General features: G+C 48.8%; 1 protein-coding gene across 5 annotated transcripts in view; it reads left to right on the forward strand.

Moving 5' to 3' along the window:
• PITPNM2 (phosphatidylinositol transfer protein membrane associated 2) overlaps positions 1-16,120 on the forward strand; it is a 110,866-nt gene that overhangs the window by 82,719 nt on the left and 12,027 nt on the right. The window contains exons 12-18 of one of the 5 annotated variants that reach the window (XM_031059524.1): positions 647-766; positions 1,084-1,295; positions 5,260-5,435; positions 5,799-5,969; positions 7,877-8,026; positions 12,796-12,960; positions 14,684-14,887. In XM_031059524.1, coding sequence (XP_030915384.1) covers positions 647-766; positions 1,084-1,295; positions 5,260-5,435; positions 5,799-5,969; positions 7,877-8,026; positions 12,796-12,960; positions 14,684-14,887 — 1,198 coding nt within the window. The remainder of the gene's footprint in view (positions 1-646; positions 767-1,083; positions 1,296-5,259; positions 5,436-5,798; positions 5,970-7,876; positions 8,027-12,795; positions 12,961-14,683; positions 14,888-16,120) is intronic. The other 4 variants (XM_031059520.1, XM_031059521.1, XM_031059522.1 and 1 more) reach the window with 4 other exon arrangements.

Genomic DNA, 16,120 nt, shown 5'->3' on the forward strand with positions numbered 1-16,120 from the left:
AAACCAAGGCTGTTTAAGCATTCCTGGCTTTAAAGGGCCTTCAGCAGCTCGTGCTGGAGCTGTACACCCATGGGTTTATTTTGTGAGGCTGTGCAGCTGCTGCATCTCATAAAGAGCGCACCTGAGCCTCACACCTCTGAGCAAAGTGACTCCCCAGCCCCACAAGGGCAGACATTAGAGGAGCTCTCTCATGTGGTTTATTCACTCAGAGTTCTTCCCAGCCAACCCTCTCCTGCCCAGAGATCTTGGTGCTTTACTGTGCCTGTCTGCTCACACCCTTGGCATACAAATGGGCAGAAGCTTCCCTGAGGTAGCACAGGCAGCTGGCAAGGGGGATCCAGCTTGGCTTCTGCAGTTAGCACCAAGATCAGGGCTCTGTGTTGCTGTCCTGTTGCTCCAGTTGGCTGGTGGGGACAGCCAGGACAGCTGAGCTGTGTGAGAGAATGGGAGTCTGCAGGCAGTGATGGATTTCACTGGCTGAGCAGTTTTACTGATGGAGGCACTGGGCATCCTGTCACTGCAGCCTGTCCAGCTGTAATCCCGCTCTCTGTCCATAACTGTTAGTTCTGAAGTCAAGGGGCTTCTTTTCTTAATTTCCTTTTTATTCCTCCTCCCTGTCCTCCCCTGCTCCTGTTTCCTGCCTCAGGTCTGCTTGGTAGGGGACTGTGTTGGGGGGATCCTGGGATTTGATGCCTTGTGCTACAGCAACCAGACCGTGTCCGAGAGCCAGAACAGCAGCCGGCGAGGTAGCGTCGTGAGTGTCCAGGTAAGGCTGGCCCCCAGCTCCTCCACAGAGCCTGGTCTGAGTGAGGATCTCCTGAAACAGCAAAGACTCTGCTACTTATCAGTGGCAGACATGTCTTAAGGTGCATATGGGTGTCAGTTTGGGTGTGTTTGCTCTAAACAGGGATGTTTCACCCTCTGGTGTGAAGCATCACCCACACTTCAGGGAGTGATGGGGCCTGAGATTCTGTACTGGCCTCAACTGGATCTTGGGGTAAATGGGGAAAGGAGGAGAGGAGGGAGATGTTACCATGTGGGTGTATTCTTAATTCAGCTGAATCCATCCATTTCAAATCCCAGGATACCGACCTTCTGTCTCCTGGGATAACGGTGAACAACAGCCACTGTTCCAGTGGCTCTAATCTGGAAGCCAGCAGACACCTCAGCAGGAGCAACATTGATATTCCTCGTAGCAATGGAGAAGATCCAAAGAAGCAGCTGCCACGAAAAAGGAGTGATTCATCCACCTATGAGCTGGACACGATAAAGCAGCATCAAGCCTTTCTTTCAAGGTAAGGTTCAAGATTTGGAAGGAGCAGATCCAGCAGTGTCCTGAAGCTGGGGGTGGTGTATCTGTGGAACCTGAGTGTTGCTTTGTTATTCTGTGATAAGCAAGGTGTAGGAAAACAATTTAGATTAGAGAGTTACCGATTTCAGTGTGTTATATATGCAAAAAAAAAAAAATTAACAGCTTTCTTGCTGAGTGGCGCTGAGAGAATCCAGCTTCTCTACTGCATCAGTGGTGCAGTGGCAAGAAGCCCTCTGAGCTGTTGTGTGACAGCCAAGGCAGTCAGGGAGCTGCTGCTCTGCTGTGCTCCAAGTGTGGGATGGAGGTCAGAAAGCAAATGGAGAAATCGTGTAAGGGAACTCAGCAAAGCAGAACTGGGAACCCAGTGTTGTATTCATTTTAAAGCATCTCTGAAACCTGATTTTGAGTTATTCTGTCCCCTGCCAAAGCTTCATTGCACCAAGGACATGTTTCAGATTTGTTACTCACTGTTGAAGCCCCCAATATCACTTTTTTAACCTTTTTCAAATGGACATGCAGCAATGTGTCTGTTAACATAACCCATGGAATTTCACAGCAGTCTGCTCATGGCCTCTGGTCATTCAGGGATTATTTCTGTAAATCCAGAGGATTTTTCTGACTGAATCTTCTTCTTCAGCCTCTGGAACTGGACAGCTCAGAGCTTTTTCTCCTGCAGGCCTGGAGGAACTGCAGTAAATATGCTCTTAATCCCTCTTCTCTCATGTCCAGGAACTGGGGAGCAGTGTTGTCCCCCAGAGCAAACCCCATTACCTGCGTTGCAGCTGCATCCGAGGCTGTTCCTCTTGCCCTGTGCTGAAGGCTTCCCCTGCATTTCTCCCCCTCCATCACTACTTGGAGTCATTGTTTTAGCACAGGGATTTGTGTTGTCCTGCCATGTCAGAGCCCTTTGGTAAATGATTTATGGGAGGGAGAAGGTATCGAAGTGAATGTTGTTGGTGCACAGAGATAGGGTATTCAGAAAGACAGCTGCATTTACAAAATCCCCAGTGAGGTTCTTGGCTATTTCCAGCAGGTTAATAATAGGCAATCAGGCTCTTGTTCTTGCCTCCTCAAAACAGTCTCCTGTATTACAGGGAAAATATGAGTTGTGCAAAAATGTGCTGATTTTCCTCCTTGTTATTGACCTCAGGGGCACAGACTCAGTTAAGGAAATCAGGCAGGCATCTTGATGCATTTTTGAACCTATTTTAGAATAAGTGCTGGGCCTGATGTGGGTAATGGATTGCTCATTTTGTTGTTCCAAATAGCTTTGTGCTGGTCCTTCCTGTTCCATCTCTGAAGGGCTCTGCCTGCACCCAACATGCAGCACTTGTGACTCCCTGGCATTCAGGGGGGTGACAGATTGGTGCATCTTCACTTCTTAAGAGTTTTATGTGTTTTTAAGCCTCCCTTTAGACCTTGGGCTAAAAATTAGTCTCTTCCCAGAGCTCAAAACCAGGATTCCCTCAGGGAAAGGGGCAGGTTGGAGCTGTGGTAGGAGCTCTCTCTGCAAGTCTCTCACTCAGCTCTGTGGTGCAAGTGAGGCTGGGGAGAAGGGATTCACCTCCTCCCTGGTACAGGAGAGCCTGGGAGGCAGGGATTCACCACATCTGTGGTGCAGGAGAGGCTGGGGAGAAGGGATTCACCTCATCCCTGGGGCAAAGGAGGCTGGGAGCAGGGATCCACTCGTTCTTCCTTGCATGTCAGCAGGACGTCGCTCCCACACCCATCCCTGGACCTTGTTCTCCCAGCCAGCACCAGCAGAATGCCCATTGGCCTCTGCCATCAAGGAATGATTTTTCCCATGATTTTTCTTCAAACCAAGCCCTGGTTTGAGCAGGAGGTTGGCAGAACAGAGCCAGGTTTTCCTCCAGGGCTGAGCAGACTGGCAGCCTGGCACACAGGGACCTTTCTGTCCATGCCCACTGCAGATTTCAGCCTGTGCCAAAGACTCTCATTTTTATTCATGTATCAGACCTACCCACTTCTCTGGGATAATGCCCAGCAAGCCAGAGCAGCATCTGGAGAGTACAATCACACATTTATTTTTAAATTCAGTCCTTCTGCACAACTACATTATTTCTGGCTGTGCCGTACTTGTATTATTGTAAATGAGTTGATTTGCTTCTGAAATCCATAAGCTCTTGTTTAATTAATGCACACAGTACATCTGCTGCTCTTTAAAGGGAGAACAGGGCGCTGCAGGTTGCTTGGAGCATGACAGATCCAGAGTTCCCCTTGGCTCTCATTTCCTTTGATTGCTGAAAAGGCAATTCCAGGTTCCCAGCAGAAGGAGTGAAGATGCCCAAATTGCTCTGTGCTGTGCCTGCTCTGCTTCTTCCCTTCCCCAGGAAGAGATGCTGTGGGAAGCTGTGTGGAATACACCACACAGCCCCTGCACCCATCCTGCCCTGGGGATAGCTTTTCCTCTGGAATCCCATCGCTGTCACCCTGCCTTCAGTGAAACTGAGCTGTTCTGAATGACTTTGCATTCCTCACACACAGCAAACCCCTGCGCTGCATCTTGTTAGCTAAAGCAGTTGTAGCTCCACCAAAGGTGACTTGTTCTCAGAGCTGTTTCAGGGCTCGGCAGCCTCGTTTGCATCACAGAAACAGGAACAGGCTCGTTTGAGCTGTCACCGCTGTAACCTCCTGTTCCTCCCGTTTTGACACCACTGTTTTGACTCCCCGTGATGTGTGTGTGTCTGGCATAAGTAACTGATCATTCCCTGGCTGGGAAACAGGAGAGCAGAGCCGTGTGTGTGCCTGTGTGCAGCCCCAGAGGGAACACAGCAGCACAGCAGGAGCAGGAGGAGCTTCAGCATCCTCTGGGAGCAGCATTCAGCACTGGAGCTGTCACTGGGATTATTCCTTATTTGCCATGGCAGGAAAGCAAAGTCTGCCTGAAACCCGGTTTTCTTCCCCAAAAGTGTGAGCATTGCAGCTGCCTCAGGGCTGTGGCTGTGTCTGAGGGGTCTGTGAGCTACTGCTCTGTGCTGAGGATGGTGGAACAGCCCTGTTTGGGGACCACAGCACTGCTGGGCTGTCACTGTCCTCAGCAGTAGCCTTGATGAGCCAGAGCTGTTACACATGAGGATGTGACAAGTTCTGGTCACCACCACCAGAGGTTTTCTTTTGGGGCCACAGAGCCAGCAGGAGACTGTTGGATCTGCATCATTCCCAACTCCAGGCCTGTAAACCTTTTATCCAACCCATCTTTTATGATATCCATTTCTCCTGCATGTTTTATAGAACCTCTGATGCTTTTTTAAGTGTTTGCAAACAGCCTCCTAAGGCACTGCTGGTAATGCCTTCAACTCTCTGCTTCTACTTGCAATGAGATAACCCACTACAGCTGCCCCTGGAATCTGCACAACCTGGAGAGCAGAGGAATTTGCAGCTTTGTGCTGTTGGGTGGGAATAGAAGCATCTCAGAAAGCCTTTTGTGAGCCAGGTTATCAGTGTTACACATCTGTCATTTCATTTTCCCAGATTTACACTGCAGAGAAGCAGCTCTCCCTAACATGAGGGTGGATTCCCAGGATTTTCACCTAAGCAATCCTGCTGCTTCTTCTTCAGTGTCCAAGGAAAATGTGAATTTAAATCTCTGTGTTAAACCTGTTTGCTGCCCAGCCTGCACAAGACAGAGGTGGAACTTTGCAAACAGATTTGACACCTGAGAGAGGGAGGAAAAGCTGGACATGTTCTATGATTTGGACTCCTTAAAGAGAAAATATTTTGTGGAGATGGTGTGTAAATGAAGTCACCTGAAGCTTGAATTTGTACATTTAAATGATGCCAGTGCAGTGGGGTCGCTGTGGGTGGATTAGCACAGTTCCTCCACTCAAGAGATAGAAATTATATCCACTGTCAATCATAATCCAGGCTTTAATTATGAAAACACAGCGAGGATATGATTCAGACTTTATTTTCTCTTCTTGTCCCAGTTTACATTCTAGTGTCCTGAGAAACGACCCCACATCCAGGAGATCCAGCAGCTCCACGATGCTGGATGGAGGAAATATTGGCAAGTTTGACTTTGAGATCACAGACTTCTTCCTCTTTGGGTCTCCCCTGGGACTGGTGCTTGCTCTGAGGAAAACTGTAATTCCAGCTCTTGACAGTAAGTCCTGGTGCCAGCTGCTCCCTTGTTGGGTGGGGTGAGCCCCTCCTGCTGCACTTGCAGGGGTCTGGTTAAACCAAACATTTCTGTATCTTGTTTATTGCACCGTAAAGAAGCAGATCTCCCTGTGCTCTGTGCACCACCGACCATACCATTTCCAAACAGGAAAAGCACTGGGCAGCTCTTGAGTCTGTAAACATTGTAACAAATTGCTCAGTTGACTAAACAAGATGAGAGAGTGATAATGATAAATCTTTTGCAATTTTGTAACCTGACAGTTGTCATTTTTCAAGACAAATATTTACAATATTCTAACAAGCAACATTTTGATACTTGAGGGATTTTTTTTCTTTGTCTTTTCAGTCTTTCAGCTCAGACCAGCTTGTCAGCAGGTCTATAACCTGTTCCACCCTGCAGACCCATCTGCTTCACGCCTGGAGCCTCTTTTGGAGAGGAAGTTTTACCTTTTGCCCCCCTTCAATATCCCCCGGTACCAGAGGTTCCCGCTGGGCGATGGCAACTCTGCAGTTCTGGGTGAGTCCCTCTGGATCCACAGGAGCTGTTAAGGGGTTACAGGTTATATCAAGTTATCAACACTATTGCAAATGGTGAGAAGGAGAACTGGCCCTGTAGCATTAGCTTGTTCCTGATTTACCAGAAAAGGATTTTTCCAGCAGTGAAATCAGTGCCTTGTGTCCTGTGTGCCCTCTGTTTGTCACACAAGGGCCTCCAGCTGCTGAGGGTCATGAGGTGGTGACCTCTCTGTAAAGGCTTCTGTTTTACACCCAGACTGGTGCTTGTGATGGAGTGTGAATGAAACACAACTGAGTTGGCAGAATTTAGGACTTGGAGGGAGCAGAGTCTACAGTGAGATGATGAGATGATTTACTTGTTTGCATCCCCCTTTGTCTAATATTTGAATCATGCAGGACTAAATGGAGAGGACTGTATAACTAGAGCTGAATAATTCTAGTGATCCTCTGCATAATTTCAAAGTTGAAAGTCCAAAGAAGTGGCCTTCTATATGTTCAGTGTCTTCAAATACTGTAATTGCTCAATCTAGGGGCCTGATTTTTTAGATGGGCACAAACTAAACTCCATATTTAATGAAGTGAATAAAATGCTTTCTGCAGGCCCCACTCACTTATCAAATTTAGCCAAGATCTTGCTGCAACACTTTTTAAAAATGGATCCACCCACAACTGCATTTGTACCCAGGCCAGTTACAACAGCTCGGGGAATCTATAGCAACTTGAAGAGCAATTTTCTTTTTGGGTGTATTCTAGGTATCAGCTGCAAGGGGCTTATTACAAAAAAAAATGCAGCTAAACATCTTACCTTCTTTCTCTTAAATACATTCCAGAGCCCCTGTTGTCACTGAACGCAGAGGTAGAGGCCCCATTGACACTAAACCTGTGTTCTGGTTATCATTGTGGACAGCAGCAGGCATATTAGAGCCTCCCTGGACCTTTGAGCTGGCTGTGTTTTGAGAGACACTTGCTATGCAGTGAAGTTAAACAGCAATTAGCTCTCCTATGAGAAGGGCAGAGTGATGGCAAAACCTCCAGGTCTGAGCCTTGTTATTTTAAGAGATACTGCTCTGCCTTCATGAATAAAACTGACAAAAAACAACTTTAAATTCTCTTTTTCCTGTTAAGACAAAGCCTCTTCATTTGCTTATCAGAAAGTAACAGGCCATTCCTTTCCACTAGAGTCCGTGTTGTGATGGACACATTGCCCAGAAGGACTAACCATGATTCACCAAGCTGCTCCTGAAGTTGGTGTTCACTGGAGGGCACTCCAGAAAAGTTAATTGCTGCTATAATTAAGCTGTATGTTTTGCAGATCACGTAAAATTCAGGTGCTCAGTTATAATTGGTTTTGTACAAAGCCTTGTGTAACGCTGCTCGTGCACATCTCCTCATGCAGGTCGCTTTTTTGGGAGCCCACAATTCAGAAAGCCTCTCAGGCTTTCTTCCCCCATTTTCCCATCTGTACTAAATGCTGGTCCCTGTTTCATTTCAACGAACTTGCAGAGTAAAATCAAACTCACATCCCTGCTTACTCCTGTGCTTTGCACTGTGTAGGCTGTGAGTCTGATTCTTCCCTTACAGCATATTTTTTTTCCACTCGTAGTAAAAGATGTTTCTCTGGATCTGCTGTGTATTTATGGATTTGGCTTAGAAGGGGGTGAAGATGCCTCCCTTTTGTTGTTGAAATGCCATCGTTGTGTTCTCCTCTGCTCCCAGTTAATCTCTGATGTTGGTCTGTTTGGAAATCACCCATTTTGTTTCTTTTACTCTATTTAAAGGTTGTCTGTTCATTGAAGACTCATAATTAAGTGCTGGGGTGTAACTGTTTGTATGTTTAACACTTTGTGGCCGCATGTCTGTTGTTCTTTGTCCTTCTGTTATGTTTTTTTTTTCCCCATCTGCTTCTAGTTGAGACAATCCAGAACAATCCCATCCTCCTCATGGAAAGTAGCCCTCTGGGTGCTCTCCAGCACCAGGACAGCTTCATGGAAACAAGTATCCCTGTTCCTGTACTGAATTGGCAAGATGTTTCCAATAAAAGTGCTGGTTGTGCTGAGTGTGTGTAATCGACACTTTTGTATTGTCTGTGGTGTTGGGTTCTTGGGGTCCTTTTTTGGAGATCACACTGTTGCCTCCTGGAGTTGAAACCTTCGTGCTGTGTCTCAGGCTGTGCCACACAGAATCACCACTGGGGATCACACCTGGCTCTGGGGGAGCCACTGTGGGAAAAGGGCTTGGGGTTATAAATTCTGTGCCATTCTGGTGTTGATGCTGGAGGGGAGCTGCTGCCTTGCACGGACTGGTTTGCTCTGTGCTGCTGGAAAGAGCCTTTGGCAGAGACAGCCCCTGCTGGCCCTGCTCAGGTGGGGCAGCATCCCTTGGGAAAGGCTGTCCTGCAGCTCCCCAGCAGCCACCATGCCCAGAGCTCCACTTGATGTCCATGCCACACCAGATTTTGTCCCTTTGGGTATTTCCTGTTTGGGCACTCGTGGCTCTGCTGAGCACAGCACTGAGGCTTTCAGACCCCGGGGTGGCTCTGCGTGTTGGTTATTGAAATTCATTTCTTGTCTCCCGCCTTAAAAGCAAAGTTTGAAGCATTTGTTTTGCCTTATTTTCCATCATCAATGCTGCATGGCCTCATTTATTCTGATTGTGGCTGGTGCTACATCTGCAATTTTGATGAGATTTGCCTTTGTTTTGTTTTTTTTTTCTTCCCTGCGTGTCTCACTTGCCCGTTCTCGTTCCTTTCTCAGTGTTTTGCATTGAGAGCTGGGTTCTGCTGCCCTATTTGTCTTTAACAAGCTGACCCTCACTGTCCCTGAGCAGTTTGGGCTCTTATGTGGTCATACAGGATGGCAACATCACTGAGTTTTCCCAGTGGCCTCTCTGTCTCCTGGAGCTGGAGAGGATTTTTAGGTGTGCAGTTGTTGTGTTGCCTGTGCTGTGAGGTTCTGTGGTAAAGCAGAGGGAAAGGATCTGAAAAAGCAGAGGGTTTCCACAGATCTGGTACTATTAATTAACCACTTTGGAGGTGCCTGGTGAAATCCCATTTCCCTGTGAGCTGATACTGCCTGTGGTCAGGACAGAGCTTGTAGAAACATCCCTTCCCTGTGCCCAATTAAATGATCTTTAAGGTCCCTTCCAACCCAAACCATTACAGGATTCTATGATTTTCTGCTTTTTACATTGTGGGTCAAGAGCCCAATGTGACCAAGCAGTTCTTGATGTGAGTGTAGCAAGTGCTGAATCCCAGTTCAGCCACTGGACTGCAGGAGATTTCCAAAATCACCAAAACTTTTGGACAGCAGAAATCTGTTGCCCTTGATCTCAGGGCAGTGACTGCAGAGTACCCAGCACTGACCTCCAGTGTGAGCAGGACCTGGCCTGTGCTGAGCAGCTGCCTGGCTTTTCTGTGGTTTTTAATCTTTTTGGTTTTATTGACCTGTACATAATTTTGGATGGCTTTCAGTATTTCCCTCTTTGGTGCAATAGCTCAGTCTCCAAATAGCACATACCAAAATCTGTCTTTCAGACACCCCAAGGACTTACCTGAGAGGATGGCTCAGGACTGTTCCCTTATAAGAACATTGATAAATGAGGCCAAAAGTGAAAGAGCATAGCACCAAAACCAAAAAAAGTGATTTGGCTTCCCATGTCCACTCCCCTGGAAGTGCAGTTAAACCTTGGGCCGTGGCATGGGCTGTGCCATGTGGCTCCAGCAGCAGCACGTGCTTTGCTGGGAGGGTGCTCAGGCTCCTCTTCCTCACTCTGGTCCAGTGGTCCTGAGTCAGGCCTGAGTCACAGGACAGAGTGCAGTGAACAAGGGCACCTCTGTCCCCACTGAGTGACAGAGGAACAGCTCACCTTGATAAGGGTCTTGCTGCTGCTGGACCTTCTGGCTTCACTCTGAGCTTGCCTGGAGAGCTCCCCGTGGCTGTCAGGACCTGAGCTGTGGCTGGGGCTGCACCTCTGGGGTGCAGGAGGCTTCCGTGGCTCCTGTTAGGGACACCTGGCTGCAGGTGCTGGGTCTGTCTGTGCCAGCATGGCAGCGTCTGTGACACCCCACCCTAGTCACCACAATCCCCAAGAAAGCCCCCTTGGCTTCAGAATTGCTGCTCAAGAGACATGATGCAGAGAATACACAAATTCAGGAAATAGGTTGTTAGCTTTGTGGGGTTTTTCTGCGAGTCAGGTCTCAGGATTTTCTTTGGAAGTTGCTGTCACTGCAGCTTTGGTGTGGAGGAAGCTTTTCTGAGTGGGTTGTAATGCATAAAACAGGTTTTTTCTCCACATTTCCCACCCTGCTTTTTCCTGGCCTTCGCTTTTCTCAGAAACTGCCCTTTCTCAGGGACAGAGGCTGTGTGGCTTGGGGAAAGGGAGAAGCACAAGAGCACCTGAGTGGGCAGGAGCAGGGGAGTGCTGCTGTCCAGTGGCACCTTGTCCCCTGCAGGGCAGACTCCTGCCACCAACTGAACTGTTCAGCAATGCTGAAACACCTCAGGCTTTAACAGGAGTGGGGATTGTTCCTCTGGTGACACCAGGGTGGGACTGGCAGGGCTGCTGAGGTTGGATGCTTTCACTGCAAACTCATTATATTCCAAAAGCCCTGGTCAGCCCAGGAAAACAAGATTGGCTAAAAAAGAGCAGGCCCAGAATTTCACTGTTTCTTCCTTAATTCACTTTCTGGGTTCTGAAAAAGGAGTTGAAGTTCAGACAGAGCTAAGTGAATGTGGGCTAGTGGAGTCAAACCCCAGGCAGGCCCTGCCTTTTCTCCTGTAGCACTCTGCACCTTGTCTTCCTAATTCAAGCCACAGGGGCTTTAGGTTAAAGCAGAGGAAGAAGTTCAGGTTTCCCTGGTGGTCAGACCTGAATCTGGCATTTTTCCTGACACAGACAAAGCCAAACCTCTCCTCACATCTGAGGAGGTTCAGGAAAGGTGCTGATCATCACCTGTGTTGGGGCACCCGTTTGGTGACATAGGAGCAGGAGCACAGGAGCATCTCATAGCAAGAGAATGGAGAGAGAGGGGTGATCAGAGAGGGTTGTTCCAGGTCCCCCAACAAAGGGAATGAGACCCTTTACCCTTGAGACCTTTGTGGGGTTCAGTACAGCTCCTGTTTTCCGCTTGGATTGCCTCTTCTTGCTCATGCTGGTGTTTTGTGCAGTCAGAAAGCAGCCCTGGCCTGGTGGGACCAGCTGTGGGTCCTGGTCACAGCCTTGGCAGGCAGCAGCTCAAGGCAAGGTGGGAAGAGGGGGAAAGTGCTGAGAAAGTGATGCTGCTGAGGGCCTTTCAGGCACAACATGGGCTGTGTGTGCAGCTCATCATCAGGTCAGGCTCCTGCTAAGGCTCAGATCTCACAGTCCACAAAGCTTTTACACAGAGCAGCTTGTGGCCTGATTTTCCCTGCAGAGAACAGAACTCTTTCACTGACACTTAGCCACACATTTTCTGCTTCATACATTGCCTCTCCCTGGGCTGCAGCAGGATTTGTGTGGGCACAGACGCTGCTGCTGCTGCGAACTGAGGGATTGGAGGGAGAAAATCAGTAGCCCCAAGCAAAAAAAGATTGATATTAAAATAAACCAATTGGTAAAACAATGCCCCGTGTCAGCCGTGTGCCGGGATTAAACCCAGGGGTAACTGAACAGACTGCAATAGGTGGAGGGTGTTGATGTGTGGGAGTAATGTGCTCACACTCCTTGTGATACCTCCTGCCTGATACAGAATAAATTCAGGTGCTGCTCCTCAAGTGCAGCAGAGATGGGCAACCTTAAACCCATAATGAATTGCTTTGCTTTGCATGTCAGTGCCACGCTGGTGCTGCCTGCTGTGAGCGCCTGGTGTTGGCATTACAAACCTCTGCCCTGCAGGAGCTGGGGATGGCCTGCTTCATTGGCCCTCACAGCATCCCCAGAGGGGTGGGTGCTCTTAGCACTGTTCAGAGACAAAACTGAAATGCAGAGATTTTAACCTGGCTTTCAGCATCTTTGTTTTGCCACTCCTGAGTGTTTGAGGTCCTTTTCCCTCCCATCCATATGTGAGGTCCATGTGAGCATGATTTTAAACCCTCCTTTCTGTATTTACGTACTGAGGGGTTTGGCCTAACTTGGTAAACCTCAGGTTGGGATTTAAAAATCCAGACCTGCGTGTTGTACCAAAAAAGCTCTGTTTTCAGAGAGCCTGAGTACTCCCTGACCTGCTGACTCTGATGGGAGACACAAGTGCTCAGCACCAGACTCCCTTCAGGAGCCCTTTCTCCAGATTAATGAGTGTTGGCTGTGTCCTTCAGCAGTAAAATACAAGTCCAAATTTAGTCCCTGCCAGGCATGAAGATGTTTTCTTGATTTTTGCTTTTTAATAATGCTTCTATCATGGAGACATTAATTTAAATTTAAATATCTCAAGAAAACAAATACCTCTTTGTAAGGTTGTTGTTTTTTGTTGTTTTTCTTACCTTGATTACCTTGTCTCGATGTGAATGTATAAAATTGTGTATATTCACATCTGTATGTATGACACATGCTTGTTATTGCTGCTTCAATAAGTCTGCCTGGGTTTTTCTTTGGATCTGGTTTTTGAGCTACTTACTTTGCTTCTCTCAATCAAAGACTGCTCCTCCAGCCACATCTCTGCCTGCTGTGCTATTTGCTTTCTTTTCTAACCAGAGCTCCAATGAAATGTGGGGTGTTTCTGTTTCATTCCAATCAGCTCTGAGAGGTTTTTGCACCCACCAGCTTTGTTTGCCTCCTTCCTCCCCCCCGAGTTCATCTTGCCCAGCCTCTGTCTGTTGGTCTAATATTTTGATTTCCCTGTTTCAACTTTGTAGCAGATGTTGTTCAGTCTCATGGTGCCGTCTTCGTGGAAAACGCGTCCCTGTCCACCCCCATTTCAGCCCCTCAGTTCAGGGGCTTCCGGAGAGCCAGTGAGATCAGCATTGCCAGCCAGGTCTCAGGAATGGCAGACAGTTACACTGCTTCCAACATAGCCAACAGTAAGTGTTGCACCCCTCCGAGGCTCTGCTCTGCTCCGGGCTGAGCAGCTTCTGTCCGTCCGTCTGTCCGGGGGGTGCTTCCCAGCCATGACCAAAAGCTTGGAGTTATTCTGGTTCTGCCACACTCAGTGCCCTGTGTCACCACATCCCCTGCAGGAGCAGGGGCTGTGCTTGATGGCCACGGCTGCGTTGTGCGTGTTGGACCTTGCTGGTGATGAACTGTTAAAGCAAAGGTGATAACTGTGATAACTGTGACTCTGGGCTGTGTGTGGTGAGGGTTACTCCAGGGGGATGTGCCTGTGCTGCCATGGTAAGTCGTGCAGAGCTGCTCAGGATCAGCACTTGAGACCAGATGGGTAATGCAGGATGTGGCTCAGTGCAGATCCCTCAAATGTGGCCCACAAAAGCAGGGATGAGTAAATCCCTCTGTAATGCTGAAAGGCAAGGACAGGTTGGTTCAGAACAGAACATTTATTACTTTGCATTAGAAATTCAGCTCTTCTGCAGCCCGCAGGGCAGCTCCCAGTCACTTATGACCCATTTCCCAGAGCTGAATGAGAAGTAAAAGGGATTTTTTATTCATTATTTTTCCCAAGACCTGTATAACTTCCTAACTAATACAGTGGAGAAGAACAGACTTTATTAATGGCTCAGCCTCTTCTTTGTTTCAGCTCAGGTATGAGATGAACACTGTGTCCTCATGGACCTCTGGTAACTCAGACCAAAAAAACGCTGAAAACTCAAAAAAAACCCCAAAAACCAACAAAAAAGCCAAAACAAAAACTAAAACCCATGCATATGAGGAAATTTTCAGCCCAAACTCTATTCCCAGAAGGTCTCAAAAATTTAGAGATACATTCCTGGCACGAGTTGTGAATTACTCACTCCATCATTAATTGTAAGGTTAATTATGCTCCTGGAGGCAGGTATGAGTTGTTGAAGGTCTGTGGGCGCTGCTCAGGGGCTGCTGTAACCTCCTGCCCTGTTTGAGGCAACACTCAGCAGCAGAACTACAATACCTTCTCTGACAAACGAGGTTTTCCTGCTCAAAGTGTGTCCAGGAGCCGACACCGCACTCCCCACGCACATCCTTTACTTGTCCTGACATCCTGCCAAGCACTGTTAAACAGGAATCTGCTTGGGAAGCCGCTCTTGGGGGAGAAGGTGTTTGTTTTGTGCTGCTTTCTCACCCACAGGGAGCTGCTGGGCTGGCACACGGGTGGTTCTTGGGGAGGTGTTTGTGCCAGGGCGATGCCCCGAGGCCGGCGTGTCCCACCGAGAGATCTTGTCCCGTGCTGCAGCAGGGTTGGGTCACACAACACTCACCTCTGCTTTCCCCATGCTGTCCCCCCTTGTGCAGCCTCTGCTTTGTGTAATTTATTCCTCCACGCAGCCATCAAAGCCTGTTCCTGCGATCAGGGAGGAAGAGTCTTCCCTCAGCTCTGGGTGTGCCCCGAGCTCCAGCTCTGCCTTTGCTGCTCCTGCTCTCAGCCTGGTTGGTGTGGTGGGAACGTGGTGGCGCTGAGGGCTGGATGTGATCTGTGCTTATCCCCAGGGAGAGCTGGAGGAAGGTTGGAGGGGCACTGCAAAGCCACAGCTCCCTCCCAGGAGCCTCCCTAGGGGTGCAGCTCCCCTGGTACCGTGAGTTTGTGGAGGATGAAATCAGCGTGTGCCGTAATAATGAGTGATTTCTGCTTTTTTTATATTTTATTTTTCCTTTTAGAAACCAAACAACACCTTAATCATTGTAGGGGGTTTAGCCTTCTGTCCCACCTTGCCCTCCCTCACAAATCCCCTACCCAAAGCTCGTTCAGGAGGCGTAGGCAGCACAAACACACAGTCCCTGCCAAGGGAAGGAAGATCCAAGGGCCACGGAGCCGGGCTGCAGGCTGCGCTCTTCGGATACCAGAGCTGGACATCAAGACAGGTATTCTGGAGAGCTCCACTCCTGCCAGCCTCCTCTCTCATTTGTAGTCACAGAACTTCACCACAAATCTCTGCGCTTCACACTGAGGCACTTGCAGTTTCTGATTGCATCTTAACAAGCATTTCTGTCACTTTGCCCTGAAGATCCATCATAACACAGCTAACAACCTGGCAGGAGCAGGAATTCTTCTGGGCAGAGCTGAGGGGACAACGCTTCTGCCTCCACCGCTGTCTTCTGAGCATGGAAGAGTCAATCCTGTCTGCTTCCTGTACAGAATCTGAAATTACCCAAGCTGGGGACTTACATGAGAAGTGAAAGTTGGGACATGACCAGGAGCTGTCGATTTGGAAGGCAGGGAATCAGAAGTGGCTGCGAGGAGGTGCCTGTGAGCTCTGGAAAAGCCACATTGATCTGTCAAACCTTGCTCCTCCTTCCCATGGCTCTTCAGAAAAGCGGGGACTGTCAGGGTGAGGGTGGCCTGGCACTGGCACAGCCAGGGCTGGGCCAGGGGATGTGCTGAATCCACATCCCTCTGCATTTGCTGTGGTGGGAGCTCTGTGCAGGTCTCTGGAAGGAGCTGGTGGATCCATCTTTTCAGTTCAGCATCTGTGCTCATCACCAGCCAGATTTCCCTTTGCAGAAGGGTGTGTTGGATTGTACCTTAAACCTGGCAGCTTTCCTGGAAGTCCTTAAAAAGGGAACATTGTCACAGAGACAAACCAAGCTTGAGGAAGCCCTTGTCAAGGCCCCAGCTTGCATCGCATGCAAACACAAACAAAATTCTTCTGCTGCTCTCTTGATCTCCATCTTTTGTTTCCTTGGCTGCTTCTCTGGGCTGGAGTGCACAGGCATTGAGGACTCTTTGCTGCTGGGAAAGCAGCCCATGGCTTTGGGGTCTGAGGCTTTGGACTGAGACCTGATTTCCAGGGATTGGGGCAGGATGTGTGTGTGGGCAGAGCTCAGGGCAGTTGAGGTGTGGGGGTGTCCCAGGGTGGCTGTCGGACACCTGCCTGTGAGTTGTTGGGCTCCCTGAGGGAGAAACTTGTCTGTTTTGTGTGTATCCCTGTCCCCCGCTAAATCCCAGTGTATTTTTCAGTCCCCCATGCAATGAAGTCCCAATACTGCCAGGTACTTGTCTTGTCCACCACAGAGGCTGTGCCCCTGGCAAGGCTGGGCTGCGCATCTCGGTTGCCCAGGAGGGCAATAAGGATTTGTTGGGGACTCTCAGTCCCA

Source organism: Geospiza fortis, unplaced genomic scaffold (genome assembly GCF_000277835.1).
Source record: "Geospiza fortis unplaced genomic scaffold, GeoFor_1.0 scaffold145, whole genome shotgun sequence".
Lineage (NCBI taxonomy): Eukaryota > Metazoa > Chordata > Aves > Passeriformes > Thraupidae > Geospiza > Geospiza fortis.